Source organism: Ipomoea nil, unplaced genomic scaffold (genome assembly GCF_001879475.1).
Source record: "Ipomoea nil cultivar Tokyo-kokei standard unplaced genomic scaffold, Asagao_1.1 scaffold2219, whole genome shotgun sequence".
Lineage (NCBI taxonomy): Eukaryota > Viridiplantae > Streptophyta > Magnoliopsida > Solanales > Convolvulaceae > Ipomoea > Ipomoea nil.
In genome coordinates this window covers 542,684-559,733 of record NW_017618647.1, presented here as the reverse complement: position 1 = coordinate 559,733, position 17,050 = coordinate 542,684, and the positions used below count along the sequence as shown (strand labels likewise).

General features: G+C 36.3%; 1 protein-coding gene across 1 annotated transcript; it reads left to right on the top strand.

The window, feature by feature from the left end:
• The first annotated feature begins 3,996 nt into the window (after positions 1 to 3,996).
• On the top strand, positions 3,997 to 4,767 carry LOC109150229. The gene is made up of 2 exons (XM_019298144.1): positions 3,997 to 4,348; positions 4,639 to 4,767. The coding sequence occupies exons 1-2, from the start codon at positions 4,009 to 4,011 to the stop codon at positions 4,671 to 4,673; spliced, it is 375 nt and encodes a 124-aa protein (XP_019153689.1). The 5' UTR covers positions 3,997 to 4,008; the 3' UTR covers positions 4,674 to 4,767.
• Positions 4,768 to 17,050: the final 12,283 nt, after the last annotated feature.

Here is a 17,050-nt window from a genome sequence, read left to right as displayed (position 1 = left end):
CCAAATCTGCCGCCGGGATGAGAGGTCAGATAAGGAAGCCAGACAAAGAGACGGCTCAATACTTAATAAAGGGAGGATCGCTAGAGACCCCTCAGCCACGATGCGAAGCACCTCACAATGGCCGTCAAGCACTATTAGAACGGCCAGCCCGCTAGCCGGAGCACCCCTGGGCGGGCTCTCGGATGCATTGCGGTTGGGCGACCAGTCACGGCGGTCGGCGTGTCTCCGATCAGACACCCCTGGGGTTCGGGCGGGCGACTAGGCCGTGCGAGCGGTGCTTCCTAATCATATGCCTTTCTGGGACCCGGTCGAGTGACCAAGCTCTACAGCCGGGACCATTCCCGACCGGGCACACACCCAGAAACGCGTTCAGCAGATTCTACGGAGGCGATCTTCGCTCATTATTTAGCTTCTTTAATTAGTTCGTATGGAAAATGCAATAAGTTGACAGCACGTCAGCACTTACGTCAGCCCTATCCCCCCTTGGGCGTGGCTGCACGCCAGCCTTACTTACCATGTATGAAACCTACATCTATGTATAAATATCCCACTGGGATCATCGTGTAGAAGGTTGGCACTTTGAAGGCCAAACACTAGAGAAATAATATCGCATTATTCTCTCTCTATTGTGTACTTAATTTGCGTCAGTTTAATGCGTAATGCGTGTCCATCCGCATAACCGCACGGTTAGCTATTCCTGCACCTGATTCATTCCCGATATATATATATATATATATATATATATATATATATATATATATATATATATATATATATATATATATATATATATATATATATATATATATATATATATATATACGCACTGGGGTGCGAATGCTTCGCCCATGCGCGAAATAGGAATGGATTATGTCCGTCCACGTGTCCAGATCTAATGGATGAGAAACACTGATTTTTTTAAAAAAGCGCGGTGGCATTTTCATAAATAATTGTACATCAAAGTGCAAGTAAAATGTATTACAAGTGCATGTAAAATGTATTATAGGTGCAAGTAAAAATTTACAATGAGCATCAATACTAAGTGCACCTATAGTTATAAATAGTTGCACCTATAGTTCTAAGTAGTTGCACAGATAGTTATAAGTAGTTGCACCTAGGTGCATGAATGTTTGCGGGTGGTTTTCAAGGGTATTACTACCCGCTGAACTCAGATCAATGAATGTTAACAAGGCAAAATTACATGCACTTATAGGTGAAAGTAGGTGCACCTATAGTTGTAATTAGTTGCACATATAGTTATAAATAGTTGCACCTATAGTTATAAGCTCACCCAGGTGCATGAATGTTGGCGGAAAGTGAATGCTAACAAGGCAAAATTACATGCACTAATAGGTGAAAGTAGGTGCACTTGTAACTTTGTAAGTGATTTTACTTGCACTTCGATGTTCAATTATTTACGAAAATGCCACCGTGTTTTTTTTTAAGTTATTAAATCTGGACACGTGTCGCGCGCTGATTCGTTCGCATATTCCTTCCTGGGCACTTATTCGCACCTGAGTGCATCCCTATATATATATATATATATATATATATATATATATATATATATATATATATATATATATATATATATATATATATAGAAAAACACTTATATGTGGTCATGTCATTAGGTGTGGTCGTGTGGTCGTATCTGTGTTATTGAATCAGTTTAATCTAAAGGCTGTGGTAATTCTGAGGATTTTCGCGCGTTTTAGTAAGTGGGGGTGTTATGGTAATTACAGTGACCATTTATAGCGGGCGGGTTCTAGAATACACCAACAGTGTTGACAACATACACCAATAGTGTAACAAAACAAACCATAGTGAAACACACCAATGGTGTATTCCTGTGTTATGGTAATTACAGTGGCCATTTATTGCGGTCGAGTTCCAGAATACACCAACAGTGTTGACAACATGCACCAATAGTGTAATAAAACACACAACAATGTGATTTTCCTTATTCCGGTGTTTTATGACAAGTTTACCCTTACAGTTCGCTGGGTAGGAAAATGTGCGCGAAAATACTGAAAAAATCTTGATTAATATGATTCATTAGATCTATCTAATCTAATGGTCTATAATTGACCATATGACCACACCTAACAACATGGCCACATGTGATCACTCCTCTCTCTCTCTCTTTCTCTCTCTCTCTCTCTCTCTCTATATATATATATATATATATATATATATATATATATATATATATATATAGAGTCTTATTCTAAATATAATCAAAAGAATATGAATTAAACCAAAAAAAGGAAGAAAAAAATAAATTAACCTAGATTTTTTTTTTAAAAAAAAATGCATGAAACTGATTTGAAGGTGCTTTATTTCTAATCCTTGATGCTCAACTTTGAATATTACGTATATAGTCTGGCTAAGTAATTGACGAAAGTGCATTATATATATATATTTTTTAATAAACTCTAACATATTCATAGTATATGTTTAACAATTATGTTAACTCTGATTGGGATGGATTCGAACCTAAGACGGTCTTCCTTATAGAAATCAATGAGTAAGTTAAGAATAATAAATAGTTAACGAAATATTTCGTTATTAAAATTTACAAGGACGAAATGCGGGGGTATTTAGGAAAAGTAAACTATTCTTTTCAACAATAATTGCACCAACCTTTTTTAATTTCCTTTATAAGCATAACTTTATTAGCTCTTATTATATCCAGTAGATAATAAAAAATTTTACCGAAAAAATAAATTTAGAAAAAACTTTAAAATTCCATCCCTTAATTATTACCTCTTATACAATGTATAATCATTGTAAGTTATTTAATTTACACACATGTGGTTACTAAATTGTCTTAGTAATTAAGCCAATAAACATTGTCTCAAACTTTTGTAATGTGTAGTACGTGTAATTTTGCATCTCTCTTAATGAAAAACTACGAACTAGGCAACGTAGAAAATAAATTTATATACAAGAATCATAATAGGCTGATAGGCAAATTATTGTGTGATCGTGTTGAGATATTTGATGATATTAATCATCTAATTTAATTTTCATGTGTCTCTTGGGTTTTCCATATGTCTCTTGGGTTTCCCATGTGTCTCTTGAGTTTTCCATGTGTCTCTTTGTTTTCTTTGTATTCATTCTTCATCATCTTGTTGGCACTATAAATAGAGTGCTTGTATTAAGGTTTAGACAAGAGACAATATATAATCAATTCTTCATTTTCTTCTTATTTGTATTCTACATGGTATCAGTCGCTAAGGTTTATACCTGCGTATAAACTCATCCATGGCCGACGACAACCAGCCGCTGGCGCAGCCTCCCCAACCTCAACCCAAAATTGAACCAAACTCTTCCTTTTACCTTGGTCCTCAAGATTGACCGGGTGATTTCATAACCCCGACACGTTTGACCGGAAACAACTATGATGATTGGGCTGCTGACATACAAACGGCGTTGGAGGCACGACGAAAATTTGATTTCCTTAATGGAACGATCACTGGACCGACTCCACCTTGTTCTCAGTCGGATTGGACCACAATCAACACTATGCTTATTTCTTGGCTAATGAACACTATTAGTCCTGAGGTAAAACGCTCTCTTGCTAAATACAGGGATGCCAAAAAGTTATGGGATACTCTCGCGAAAAGATTTGCAGTGACTAATGGGCCACGCATTCAACAATTAAAATCATCTATTGTTAAATGTGAGCAGTCTAAGAATATGTCTGTGTCCATATATTTTGGCCAGTTGTCAGCACTATGGGAAGAATTACATACCCATGAGCCTATTATTAAATGTTCCTGTTGTGTCTCTTGTACCGCCGGCAGTGAACATGAGGCACGACGAGAAAATAGCAAGCTACATCAATTTTTAATGGGTCTTTGTTCAGAGTATTATGCACAAGTTCACACTAATATTCTGTCCATAGATCCATTACCATCACTTGACCGTGCTTATCAAATGGTCCTTCAAGAAGAGACAATTAGCTTAACTACAATCCCCGAAGACAAGTCACCAGAAGTTATGAGTTTTGCTGTCAATACCGGTTCTGGCAAGGGTCGTGGTCGCTTTGATAAACCAGACAAATCTCATCTCTCTTGTACTCACTGCAAGAAATCTGGCCATGACGTATCTCAATGCTTCGAAATACATGGCTATCCAGATTGGTATGAGAATCGTGGCAACAACGCGCGTGGAGGACGCAGTGGACGGGGTAGAGGTGTTCCCCGTGCCAATGCCACTTTAACCAAAAAGCCCACTGACAGCTGTGGAGTTCCCTCATCTCATTTATTCTCACCGGACCAATGGAAGGCATTAACAGGGCTAATTAGTGGTACAAAGGTTTCTGATGATCAATTGACTGGTAATTTTGATGCACGATTGTGGATAATTGACACAGGGGCCTCTCGTCATGTTACTGGTGATTCCACTCGGATGACTGATGCAAAAGATATATTTCATTGCCCTGTTGGTTTACCTAACGGAAAAACAGTGGTTGCAACTCAAGAAGGCTCGGTTCGATTAACAGACAAAATTATTCTTCATCATGTTCTTTATGTTCCGTCTTTAAGTTGCAATCTTATTTCTGTATCTCAGTTAAATGATGATATGCAGAGCAGTGTTCTCTTTAACTCTCATATGTGTGCTATACAGGACCAATCGAGGGAGCTGATTGGAACGGGTGTTAGACGGGATGGACTTTACTACTTCAAGGGAACCGAATCAGTGCAACATCTTACAGTAAATGGTGTGACCACTTCAATCAATCTTTGGCATCAACGAATGGGTCATCCATCTAAAAAAGTGGTAAAGCTACTTCCCTCTGTTGGAACTGTGGGAAGTTTTAATAAAGCTTGTGAGGTTTGCTTTAGTGCTAAGCAACCTAGAGAAAAGTTTCCTTTGAGTAATAGCAGAGCTTCTCGAATATTTGAGAAAATACATTTTGATTTGTGGGGTCCTTACAAACATCAATCCTCTTGTGGTGCGCGTTATTTCTTGACTATAATAGATGATTATTCGCGAGCAGTTTGGATTTATTTGATGGTTGATAAAACTGAGGTTCTCAAAATGTTTTTGTCTTTTGTCGCTATGATTGATAGACAATTCTCCCAATCAATCAAAGTCGTTCAGAGTGACAACGGTACTGAATTCCATTGCTTGCGTGATTTTTTTTCCTGCCACTGGAATTATATTTCAAACTTCTTGTGTGGGAACTCCTCAACAAAATGGTAGGGTTGAGCGGAAACATAAACATATTCTCAATGTAGCGAGAGCTTTGCGATTTCAAGCTAGTTTGCCAATTTATTTTTGGGGAGAATGTGTTCTTGCGGCCGCACATCTGATCAATCGGACACCAACACCATTGCTTGATAACAAAAGTTCCTATGAACTTCTCTTTGGTAGTCCTCCATCTTACAACACAATTCGTGTTTTTGGATGTCTATGCTTTGCTCACAATCAAAAAGAAAAAGGCGATAAATTTGCTAGTAAGAGTCGAAAGTGCATCTTTATGGGATATCCGTTTGGGAAAAAGGGTTGGAAGCTGTATGATCTTGAAACCAAAGAATTTTTTGTTTCCCGTGATGTGAAATTTTTTGAGGATGTTTTTCCCTTTCCCCTCGCAGATACGGCTACCATTCCTCATGAAGAATTTGTTCATGAAGATTTTTCTGCAATCATCGATGAGGAGGAACCCAGCTCCACAAACGAGCCAAACCCTCAACCTGAGCCAAGATTTACACCCGAGCCAACCTCTCAACCTGAGTCAGACTCCATACCCGAGTTCAGCTCACAGCCTGAACAACACACTAGTAATCTTGTTCCGAATAACCAAGATCAGAATGTTGAGATGGGTCGGGGTATGAGAAATAAAGTTCCTTCAGTGTGGATGCGCGACTATGTTATTAATTCTACTGTTGTTAAAAGTCCATCCTCCGTCACACCGTCTCCACAGTCTCCCTCAGGTACTCCTTATCCTTTAGCACATTACATTAATTGTGACAATTTTTCTCTGCCATACAGAACTTTTATGGCAGCAATTCTTTCTGAAAAAGAACCAAAATCTTTTAAAGAGGCGATGACACATAGCGGCTGGAAAGAATCTATGACAAATGAAATTCGGGCCCTCGAAGACAATCAAACTTGGACTCTTGAACATCTCCCACCTGGGAAAAAGGCTCTTGGGAGTCATTGGGTGTATCGAATCAAATATAATTCAAATGGGTCGATTGAAAGACTCAAATCAAGATTAGTGGCTCTTGGTAATCATCAGGAAGAAGGCATCGATTACACTGAAACGTTTGCTCCTGTTGCCAAAATGACTACTGTTCGTGCACTTCTTGCCATTGCAGTCTCTAAAAATTGGGAACTACATCAGATGGATGTGCATAATGCTTTTCTGCACGGTAATCTCGATGAAGAGGTGTATATGAAGCTTCCCCCAGGCTTTGAGGCATCCGATCCTAAATTAGTGTGTCGATTGCGCAAGTCCTTGTATGGATTAAAGCAGGCACCGAGGTGCTGGTTTGCGAAACTTGTTACGGCCTTGAAAGGGTATGGTTTCTTACAATCCTATTCCGACTACTCCTTATTCACCTTTACTCGGGGTGGAATTCAGATAAATGTACTTGTTTATGTCGATGATCTCATCATTTCTGGGAATGATTCTGCTGCTCTAAAGACATTTAAGGCTTATCTCAGCGATTGTTTTCATATGAAAGATCTCGGCACTCTAAAGTACTTTCTTGGTATTGAGGTTGCTCGTAGCGCTTCTGGACTGTTTTTGTGTCAAAGGAAATATACCCTTGATATTATTTCTGAAGCAGGATTGTTGGGGGCCAAGCCGGTTAATGTTCCTATTGAGCAAAACCACAAACTCGGCTTAGCTAGTGGCCCAATTTTCTCTAATCCGGCAGCTTATCGGCGTCTAGTTGGAAGACTTATCTATTTGGCCGTAACTCGACCGGATCTCGCATACTCTATTCATGTGTTGTCTCAATTCATGCAAGAACCACATGATGAGCACTGGGAGGCAGCTTTAAGAGTTGTCCGTTATTTGAAAGGTACACCGGGTCAAGGGATTCTCCTACGAGCAGACAGTGATCTAACGCTACAGGGATGGTGTGATTCGGATTGGGCCGCATGTCCTACTACTCGGCGATCGCTTACGGGTTGGTTGGTTTTTCTTGGCCATTCTCCAGTCTCGTGGAAAACAAAGAAACAAACTACTGTTTCTCGTTCTTCCGCAGAAGCAGAATACAGATCGATGGTAGCCGTTACTTGTGAACTCAAATGGTTAAAGGGCTTGTTGTTAAGTCTTGGGGTTCATCATCCCAAAACCATAAAGTTATTTTGTGACAGTCAATCGGCTCTTCATATTGCAAAGAATCCAGTCTTTCATGAACGCACAAAACACATTGAAGTGGATTGTCATTTTGTTCGCGATGCAATTAAAGATGGTTTGATCTTCCCTTCCTACATTCCTACCAATTCGCAATTAGCTGATATCTTCACAAAGGCTCTGGGGCAAAGGCAATTTGAATTTCTTCTTCACAAGTTGGGCATTTCAGATCCGCATGCTCCAACTTGAGAGGGGGTGTTGAGATATTTGATGATATTAATCATCTAATTTAATTTTCATGTGTCTCTTGGGTTTTCCATATGTCTCTTGGGTTTTCCATGTGTCTCTTGGTTTTCTTTGTATTCATTCTTCATCATCTTGTTGGCACTATAAATAGAGTGCTTGTATTGAGGTTTAGACAAGAGACAATATATAATCAATTCTCCATTTTCTTCTTATTTGTATTCTACAGATCGTGATTCACACAGCGGTGTGGATTATGATACAAAACAATATTATTTTGATGTAAAAAAAAATTTGTTTCGTGTGCGTGTTAAAATAAAAAATATTATGGGGTAAGATATTATATTTTATGAGTTTGAATAATATATTTTATGTGTTAAAATAATGAAATTCTGAAGTAAGATAATGTATTTTATTAGTTAGAATAATATACTTTATATATTAGAATAATGTATTTTATGAGTTAGAATAATGTATTTTATATGTGTTAAAATAATTTATTTTATTAGTTATAATAATATACTTTATATGTTTTTAAGCTGTGATTCACACAAATGTGTGAACTATGGTCCACAAAATAATGATCGGTGGGCTGAGGGGGTAGATCAAGATGTGACACAGGATTAGGAAACGCCATTTTTGGTGAGTGGAAACCGTGACAGGCTTGATTTGGCTAAGTACGGCACAACACTATAGATGCATTCCTATCATTAATTCTTTTAACTTGGGCGGATAGGATCATCAAGGCATCATATGCATCCAATCCTCAGCTCAGCTCGCTCCACCAAGCTTTGGTTTTACCCTTTTTCTCGACAATCATTATTCTGTACACCATGATTCATACTATAAATAAAAAATATATTATCTCTGTACATAAATGTATATTATTTGAATACTAAAAATACATTATTGGCTAAAGTGTCATCCCGCACCATGAACCATTCCTGATTATTCATGCCGTACCATGAAATTTAATAAGTGATATTTAGAGCCATAAACCATAATTTTTTTTTCGTCTAGAACTTTTTACAGGTTTCCTACAAGTTACCGGTAATAATAATGCTGACGTGGAATTTTTTATTATTATTTTTTTAATTTTTTCTTCTTTTGCCTTCGTATTATTATTATTATTTTTTTCGTATTTTTCGTTTTCCCTAAACGTATAGGCCTGCTCTGCTTTTTTCGCTTCTCATTTCTCTGATCAGGCCTGCTTTGCGGAGTTTGGAATCGGAGAAACGAGAAGCAAAACGCAGAGCGGGCCTATATGTTTAGGAAAAAAGAAAAAAATGCAAAATAATAATAATAATAATAATAATAATAATAATAATAATAATAATAATAATAATACGAAGGCGAAAGAAGAAAAATATCAAAAAAAAACTAATAAAAAATTCCATGTCAGCAATATTATTACCGGTGACCTGTAGGAAACCTGTAAAAAGTTCTAGACGAAAAACAAAAATTGGTTTATGGCTCTAAATATCACTTATTAAAGTTCATGGTGCGGCATGAATAATCAAGAGTGGTTCATGGTGCGGGATGACACTTTAGCCTACATTATTTTATATATTAATTAAATATTGTATTTTCAGTACATAAATAATGTACTTTTGTTATATTAAAAATATACTTTATATTCATTAAAAATATATTATTTAAGTATTAAAAGTATATTATTTTGTATAATATATATTCAATAGACAAATAATATACTTTTAATATATTAAAAGTGTATTTTTTTATAATCCACGTAATACTGTGTCACCAGGCAAATTATACTGTGGACCGCGGTCAAAAAACGGCGCCGTTTCTTTAAGTAAATAACCAAAATACTAGATGTACTTTCAAAACCATACTCCCACTTGTGATCAAATTTGATTGGAGGAAAAAAAAAATGGATAAACATCATGACCTCCTACTAAATCAAGCAATCAAGACATGTTATGTTATAAGAAGTGCAAAATATGAGTATAATTTGAAAGTACATGTAGAATTATCTGAGTAAATAGAGATTCCGAGGAGCAAATCAAGCATCTTTCAATCACTTTGACCACTCGACTTTGACCGTCATTATTGCTGTTGTTATTCGATGCTCATTTGGCGACCCAAAATAGCATGAAAACTACGCTGCACCGCATGATTGGACCTCACATGTATCTTCCTCTCTTAATAGGAATGATCATCCCCCATGCTTTCTCACTTTAACGGCCCTAGCTAGATTCCATGTTTTCATCTAGCGTGATTGATAGCGGAATATTTTTTTTTTTTTTTTTTGAAAACATATACAACAAACATACATGAATTGAATATGTATGTATAAATTATAGGATCTAACCTCCGACCATGCATAGTTGTTGAAAAAGGATCGTAGATCTTAAATGTAAGACATTCCTAAATGATTTCTACTTAATTTTTAATTCAATTACATATCTTAGTTTAGGCGTGAATGACACCCAATGAAACATAGCAAGATAAAAAGTAAGTAAAGAAAAGGAATCACGGACACAACAATTGTTAACGCAGTTCGGAGTAAATTTTTCTGTGTTTGCGGGCTAACTCACATTAGTCCAATCCACTAGATAATCACCAAAGATTACAGGGGTTGATAAGACATAACCATACACAAAATGGCCTTAGGCAATTACACAAACTCAATCTTCAACATCTGCTTTGAGTGGGATCGTGCATGCTACAATAAAACTTCAATCTTCAATACACCATAATAACTTCTTGCGAGAATCACATAGAGTCCTTAGCACAAACCAAGAGTGAGATAATAAGATATAAATATTTGAGATTTAACCACCAATTTAATGTACTTGTTCGTTGTCGTTGATAAGTGCCAAAGACACACACTTTTAGGGTTCCTTTAGAGTGAATCTAGGCTTAAAGTAATCCTTTGTGTAGCAATTGTGTGCCAAATAGCCATGGTTTACATTATTTAGGAAATTATCACCGCACTTTGTGTTTTACAAGTTTTCAGGTGAGTTTCGGGCTTAAACGAGGCGAAGTGACACAACCGGGAGCAAAGCGGAATAAGGAGACAAGCCGAGACCGAGCAATGCAGCCACAACGTGTGCTGCAGTGCACGTTGTGGAGGAGTGAAACGGGGCTGAAATTCCAATAAGTTCAATGCGCCGAGCAACGCACGTTGCGGAGGACGTTGGAGAATAAAATTCTCGAGCAACGCACGTTGTTTGGACGTTGCACGACACGTTGGACGGAGCTGCGGAAGGAATTGAAAGGGGAGGCTATTTAAAATGTTTTTAGATCAAAATTTTTGGAGGAGGAGAAAAGTTTTTAGAAAGGGAAAAATAGAAAAGCTTAGCAAGTAGATTAGGAGAAGAACACTTTTGTAGAAGATTGTCTAGAGGGATTGCTTGAAGGAAGAGCTTAACAAACTCCAATTCAAGGATCTTACAAGTTTGTTTTCATTTTGTTAATCTCCTTTTGGTACAATTTCTATCCCTTTTCCATTTCTATTTTGCTTAGCTATGTTTGGATTCATGTATGCTTTTATGTTTAATTTGAGTATGGTAGGCTAGATTAGCTAGGGTTTGGACTGTGCTACTGTGTGTTGATGATGGTTTCATGACTTATTTCTTAATTAGGGATTGATTGATGTCATTGCTTGAATGCCTTGTTGTTGAGGATTGATTTGTTTGAATCCTAAGAACTTGATCACCTCCTATGGTGTGTGAGGGATTGATCTATGCTAGATCAATCCAAGCTCCTATCCTTAGCATTTCTTAGCTCGCTACGGGGCTTGGCTATGAAAGAGTTGTAGGCAAGGTGTTTGTGAAAAGGTTTAGGTGAATCCTAGACAAAGCCTTAGTAACGTATGTTGTGAAAGGGCATAGGCCACTCACTTGACTTAGCATTGGACTCCTCTCTATTATCCTAAGCACCAATAATCCAATCAACAATCAAGCAAGATAAGAAACCATTTAACCCAAAACAAATAATGTATCCAATAGTCAACCAAAGATAGTCCAACAGAGATAGAGATAATATCCAACAACCATGACCCAATAGAGATAATGTCAACACAAAATAGATGATTATTCAACATCAAAAGAGAATGAAATATCAGAAAACTAGAATTTACCAAAAATCGAAGCTCCCCCTCACCAAATTATGTCTCCCCCTTTCTGTCAAATAAATTGACAAAGGTGATCATCTTATGAAGTGCTATAGTCTGAATCAGAGGCAAGGTCCTCACGAGCAGCTAGGATTTCGACATGCAAAGCTTATAGTCTTGAAATCTCTCATAGATTAGTAAGAAGTTCATTTCCTATAACACCCCGTATTTTCAGCCAGTATTATTTTTAAATATAAATATTTTCAAAATGGGATTATCTTCCAACTACTAAATATTTTAGTAAAATGTTTCTAAATCTAATTGTTTTGCAATGGGCTTTGGTTATCCTAATTTAATAACCCATCATTTTACCTCCCAAATGTTTTTAAGCCCAAAATGATTTTTAACACCACACACACACACACACACACACACACACACACACACACACACACACACACACACACACACACACACATATATATATATATATATATATAGATTTTGGATCTAGTGAGACCACCCCAATAATTAGGTTAGATCGTGAGATTCGAACTTGTTCATCTGTTCACATTTTCAAATTTTCCTTATGACAACGCAAAATTGTCTATTTATTTCTCAAAAAAATCATTTTAAATTGTGCTTTTTTTTTTTATGTGCTTCTCGTATGTGCATCAATGTAGGTAGTTTTTTGTTTTTATGTTTTGTGAGGATTGCCCTTTATTTTTTTAGGTGTATACATATTATCACATTTGGCTATGTGCATGTCGTTTACATGACCGTGTTTTGCTGTGTGCATGGTAGTTATGGCATGAGTGCGCAATGGAATATGTTACACACTACGTTTTCATTTAATATTATTATTATTACTTGTTCTCTTGATGTGTTTGTGTTTGGACATTTTTGGTGTGTTTGTGCATTAAGCTTGGGTATTAGCAACAATGTTGAAGAGAATCAAGATGTTGTGGTAGCTATCCCATCAACCGATGACTTTGTTTCTCCCCTGTTGTCGTGTCCAATCCTGCCCAAGCAGACCCGCCTTCGATGCTTCAGATGATGGGCTTGTTGCGGATGACGTAAAACTCTTCCTGGCTTCATGTTTCCTGGGATTTCCCTTGCACTATTGCGTATTGTTCCTTTTTTTCCTGGTAAAAAATGATGTTACACCCTCGCGCACACGCCCAACTGTACTACCGCACACGCCAAAAACTCAAAAATAAATAAGATGGGTATCATAAGCACTGTAATGGGTTTTCTTCTCCCAAAATGTTGAATCCCCAACCCTAAGGGCGCCCACACCTCGGTCCGATAGAGTATTTGGGAGGATGTAAATCACGGTGACTCAATGGTTCAGTAGACATGACCAAATGCCGGTGCGCACAAGGAATCTGCCCACTTTGGACATAATTCCCACACTGCCGCCGCCGAGGTTTGAACCTTTGTCTCTTCTCCCAAATGCTGCCCACTGAACCATTGAGCTAAACCCGTGTGAGCTGTAATGGGGTTTTCTTGTTTTTGGGTTTGGGAACACAGTTTGGATTCTGGTTACGTTGTTTTTTTTTTCTTTTTTTTTTTCTTCTGTGTATTTTTATTCTTATTCTCCTCATTTTGCATTCTTGTTTATTTTTGTTTTTAGTAGTTAAGGATTACCTTTTATACCAAGATGCATATGTTGTTGTTATAATTATAATTCGTTCAATCTTTAAATTTTGAATAAATTCAAAGTGTCGAAGCAATTTTAGTTCTATTTTTGTAATTACATTTTTTTATTGTTGAGAATGTAAATGTAATCTAGAGGATACTACTGCTTACTATTATCCACTATTAACATATTCTAATGTTGATAGTACATGGCATACTTGTAGTTATGCTAGGTGGAGAACTAGCACAAGCCCAACTGCAATAACGCACACGCCAAAAACTCAAAAATGATTTGTGTGCGCTATAGTGGTTGGGTGTATGCTCGGAATTCCTAATTGTTACACATAATTCACTCTACATTTGACATCCCTACCGTGTTATGCACACGCGAATTTGCGTAAATGTAAACTCAAAATGTTGATAGTAAATGTAATATTTTTTTCTTTCGTTTACTGTTTAAAAAATGACGGTACATTATAATGCACAGGCCCAACTGTTCTAATGCACACGCATACCACATCAACGCGCACACCAATGTAAAATTCTATTTCTATAAAAAAAAAAACAACTACATGAAGTAATGCACAGAGCAAATGCTTTTACATTCTATTTGTTTTAAACAAAACGGCTAAATACAACAGGTAGTCACACACACATCTAAGCACAATTTTTTTTTAAAAAAAGGCCCACGACATTATGCAAAGTTCTCGTTCCTTTAATTCGCACACACGCCATACCACACCATTGCACATACCTCCGTAAAAATCAAAGGACAAGTGCTTTTAGAATCTTTTTTTTTTTAACATGAATTCACACACACACCAAATAACAATTTTTGTAAAAAAAAAAAAAAAAAATCAAGATGCAATGTCCTCAGCCCTATAATATGCATACGCTATACCATCACCACCCCTAAAAATCAAATGACAAGTACTTTAAGAATCTTTAAAAAAAATACAACATGAATTCACCCACACACCAAATAACAATTTTTGTAAAAAAAAAAAAAAAACCAAGATGCAATGTCCCCAGCCCTATAATATTCATACGCCATACCACAACTATGCACACACCACCGTAAAAATCAAAGGCTCATGCTTTTGCATTCTTTTAAGAAATTAAAAAAAAAAAAGGAAAAAAACCAACATGAATTGACACTCACATCAAATAACAATTTTTTTTATATAAAAATAATAATAACAACATGATGTAAAGTCCGTAGCACAATAACTTGCACATGCAATACCACAAATGCACACACCACCGTAAATAACAATTTTGGTTTAAAAAAAAAAAACAAAACAAAACAAAGGACAAGTACTTTTAGAAAAAAAAAATTATAAAAACAACATGAATTCACGCACACATCAAATAACAATTTTGGTAAAAAAACAAAAAAACCAAAAAAAAAAAAAAAAAAAGAAGAAAGAGATGCAATGTCTCCAGCCCTATGATATGCACACGTCATACCACAACTATGCACACGTCATGCCACAATTATGCACAAACCACCGTAAAAATCAAAGGCCCACTGCTTTTACAATCTTTTAAAAAATAAAAAAAAAAAACAAAAAAAAAAAAACAATATGAATTCACACTCATAGCTAATAAGAATTTTTTTTTTTTAAAAATAACAATGCCTTGCAAAGTTCGCGGCATAGTAACTTGCACATGCAATACCGCACCCATGTACACAGCATCGTAAAAATCACCTAAACAAAAATTACAGAAGCACATAACCGTGTTATTATTCGCCGGAATATACACACTCCATGTAACACAAATGCACACACCCACGGACGTATTAATCCATCTCAGAATTCAAAATATAATTAATTATTTACATTAATAGGATCACTTATATTATGGTAAATATTCTATTTTAATTATAACCAAAATTAAACAGCATAATACAATTACTCTTTCACCCTTTCTTTCAAAACTATCCTTAAATAAATGCTAGTTGACTTTTAATCCTATTCATTCATTTTAACTTTTTTAATGGTTGAGATGAGATCTCATGATCTCATCTTATTAGGTGATCTCATGGGATCGAAAGCCTATATATATATATATATATATATATATATATATATATATATATATATATATATATATATATATATATATATGTATATGTATTGCAACTAATGATAATGTCTTTCACATTGGTCCACTTAGTGATAACGTTTGGTGCAACTAATGAGAATGCTAGGTTTACTTAATATTGATGTTCAGTGTACATTATTTGTTGCACTTTTAATACATTTTACATGCACCTAGGTGCATTATATTAAACTGTTACTTGTACTTTTAACACAATTTACTTGGACCTCAATGTTCAATTATTTACGAAAATGCCACCGCATTTTTTTAAAAAAATCAATGTTTCTAATCCGTTGGATCTGAACTCGTGTACGACTGTGAGTGGTTCTTAGTTCTCTCTTGCACAATCCGTTCTCGTGATTTTGCGTATTTTGATAATCTACAATATTGACATACTTTCTTAACAAACAGTTGGTGGGCAGATTAACACAGATAGATAATCTGACAAACAAACAGATAGACAACCAGATAAGCTAAAGAGCGGAAAACTAAAGCAGAAAGTAAATCAACACACAGGTTTGTTTACCCAGTTTCATACAGTGTGTATCTACGTTTCGGGGACAATCACCGATGGTCCAATCCACTAAATCAGAATCCAATGTACAAAGGTAGAGAAACGATCTCACCCAAGTGCCCCACACTAGCTCAGTACCCAATCTACAGAAGTTTAGTGGATTGTTGAAGACGAAGAGCCACGCATCTAGAAGTCTATGAAATCCCTTCAATGGAGAGCTAACTCTGATGCAGTCCGCTTTAATGACGCAGTCCAACACTGTCTCCCATAGCTGAGTGATCTTTGCGTCCACTGTTTAAGCACAGTTGGTTCTTCTCAAGTTCATCTTCTTAAATCACCATGAACTCTTAGCTCTTGAGAATATATGATAACTAGAGAGAGACTTTTAGAACGATGAGTGCTATTCTGGATTCAAGAGAAGTATTGTATGTTTGCGTAACCTTTCTTGAATCAACAACTCACAATATATATCTCTGGTTGAAGGAGTAGGACACGTAGTCAGAAATTCAAGCAGTTCCTTAATTAGATTACGTCCATACCCTTTGAGGTTTCTAATTAAGTATGAACTTTCTTGTAAATTCACCTCATGCCATAACAGCATCTACCAGCACATACGCTACTTCAATAAATGTCTTCCAAAGGCTGTAATTATTCAGAGACGCTTCTGATGGATTACCTAAGCAATAAGGTCTTCATTCTTCAAATGCAGATCAGACTGACAGTGATCTACAGCCTATTCTAATTTGCCATAATAATAATAATGCCAATTACATGTTGAGGTTTTTAGACTAACCAAAACACTAACAAACTCTCCCTTTGGCTATTATTTGGCAAAACAACTCAATAAAACAAAATACAAGATGTTAAGACATTTTAAACCAAAAGGCCAAAAACACGCTAGCAGTTATACTTAAGTAGTCAACATGACATACCAAAATAAAATATCATCAGCACACAAGCCGTTTTGAAATAGAACAGAACCAAAAGCAAATCAACAGATCAAAGTTTAAACAGACCAATGATCCATGCCCAGACAAGGCCAGAAGGGACAGAACTTCAAACACCAACCGACACCAATTTTTTACTCCCCCATGACTACTAACTACTCTCCCTTTTTGCTAGATAATGGACAAAGTAAGTT

Bases quoted from the DNA above. Each gene is read 5' to 3' on its own strand.
- LOC109150229 (XM_019298144.1), top strand. From the start codon at position 4,009: ATGAGTTTTGCTGTCAATACCGGTTCTGGCAAGGGTCGTGGTCGCTTT. The intron at 4,349-4,638 runs GTAATTTTGATG...TGTGCTATACAG, and splicing joins TTCTGATGATCAATTGACTG to GACCAATCGAGGGAGCTGAT.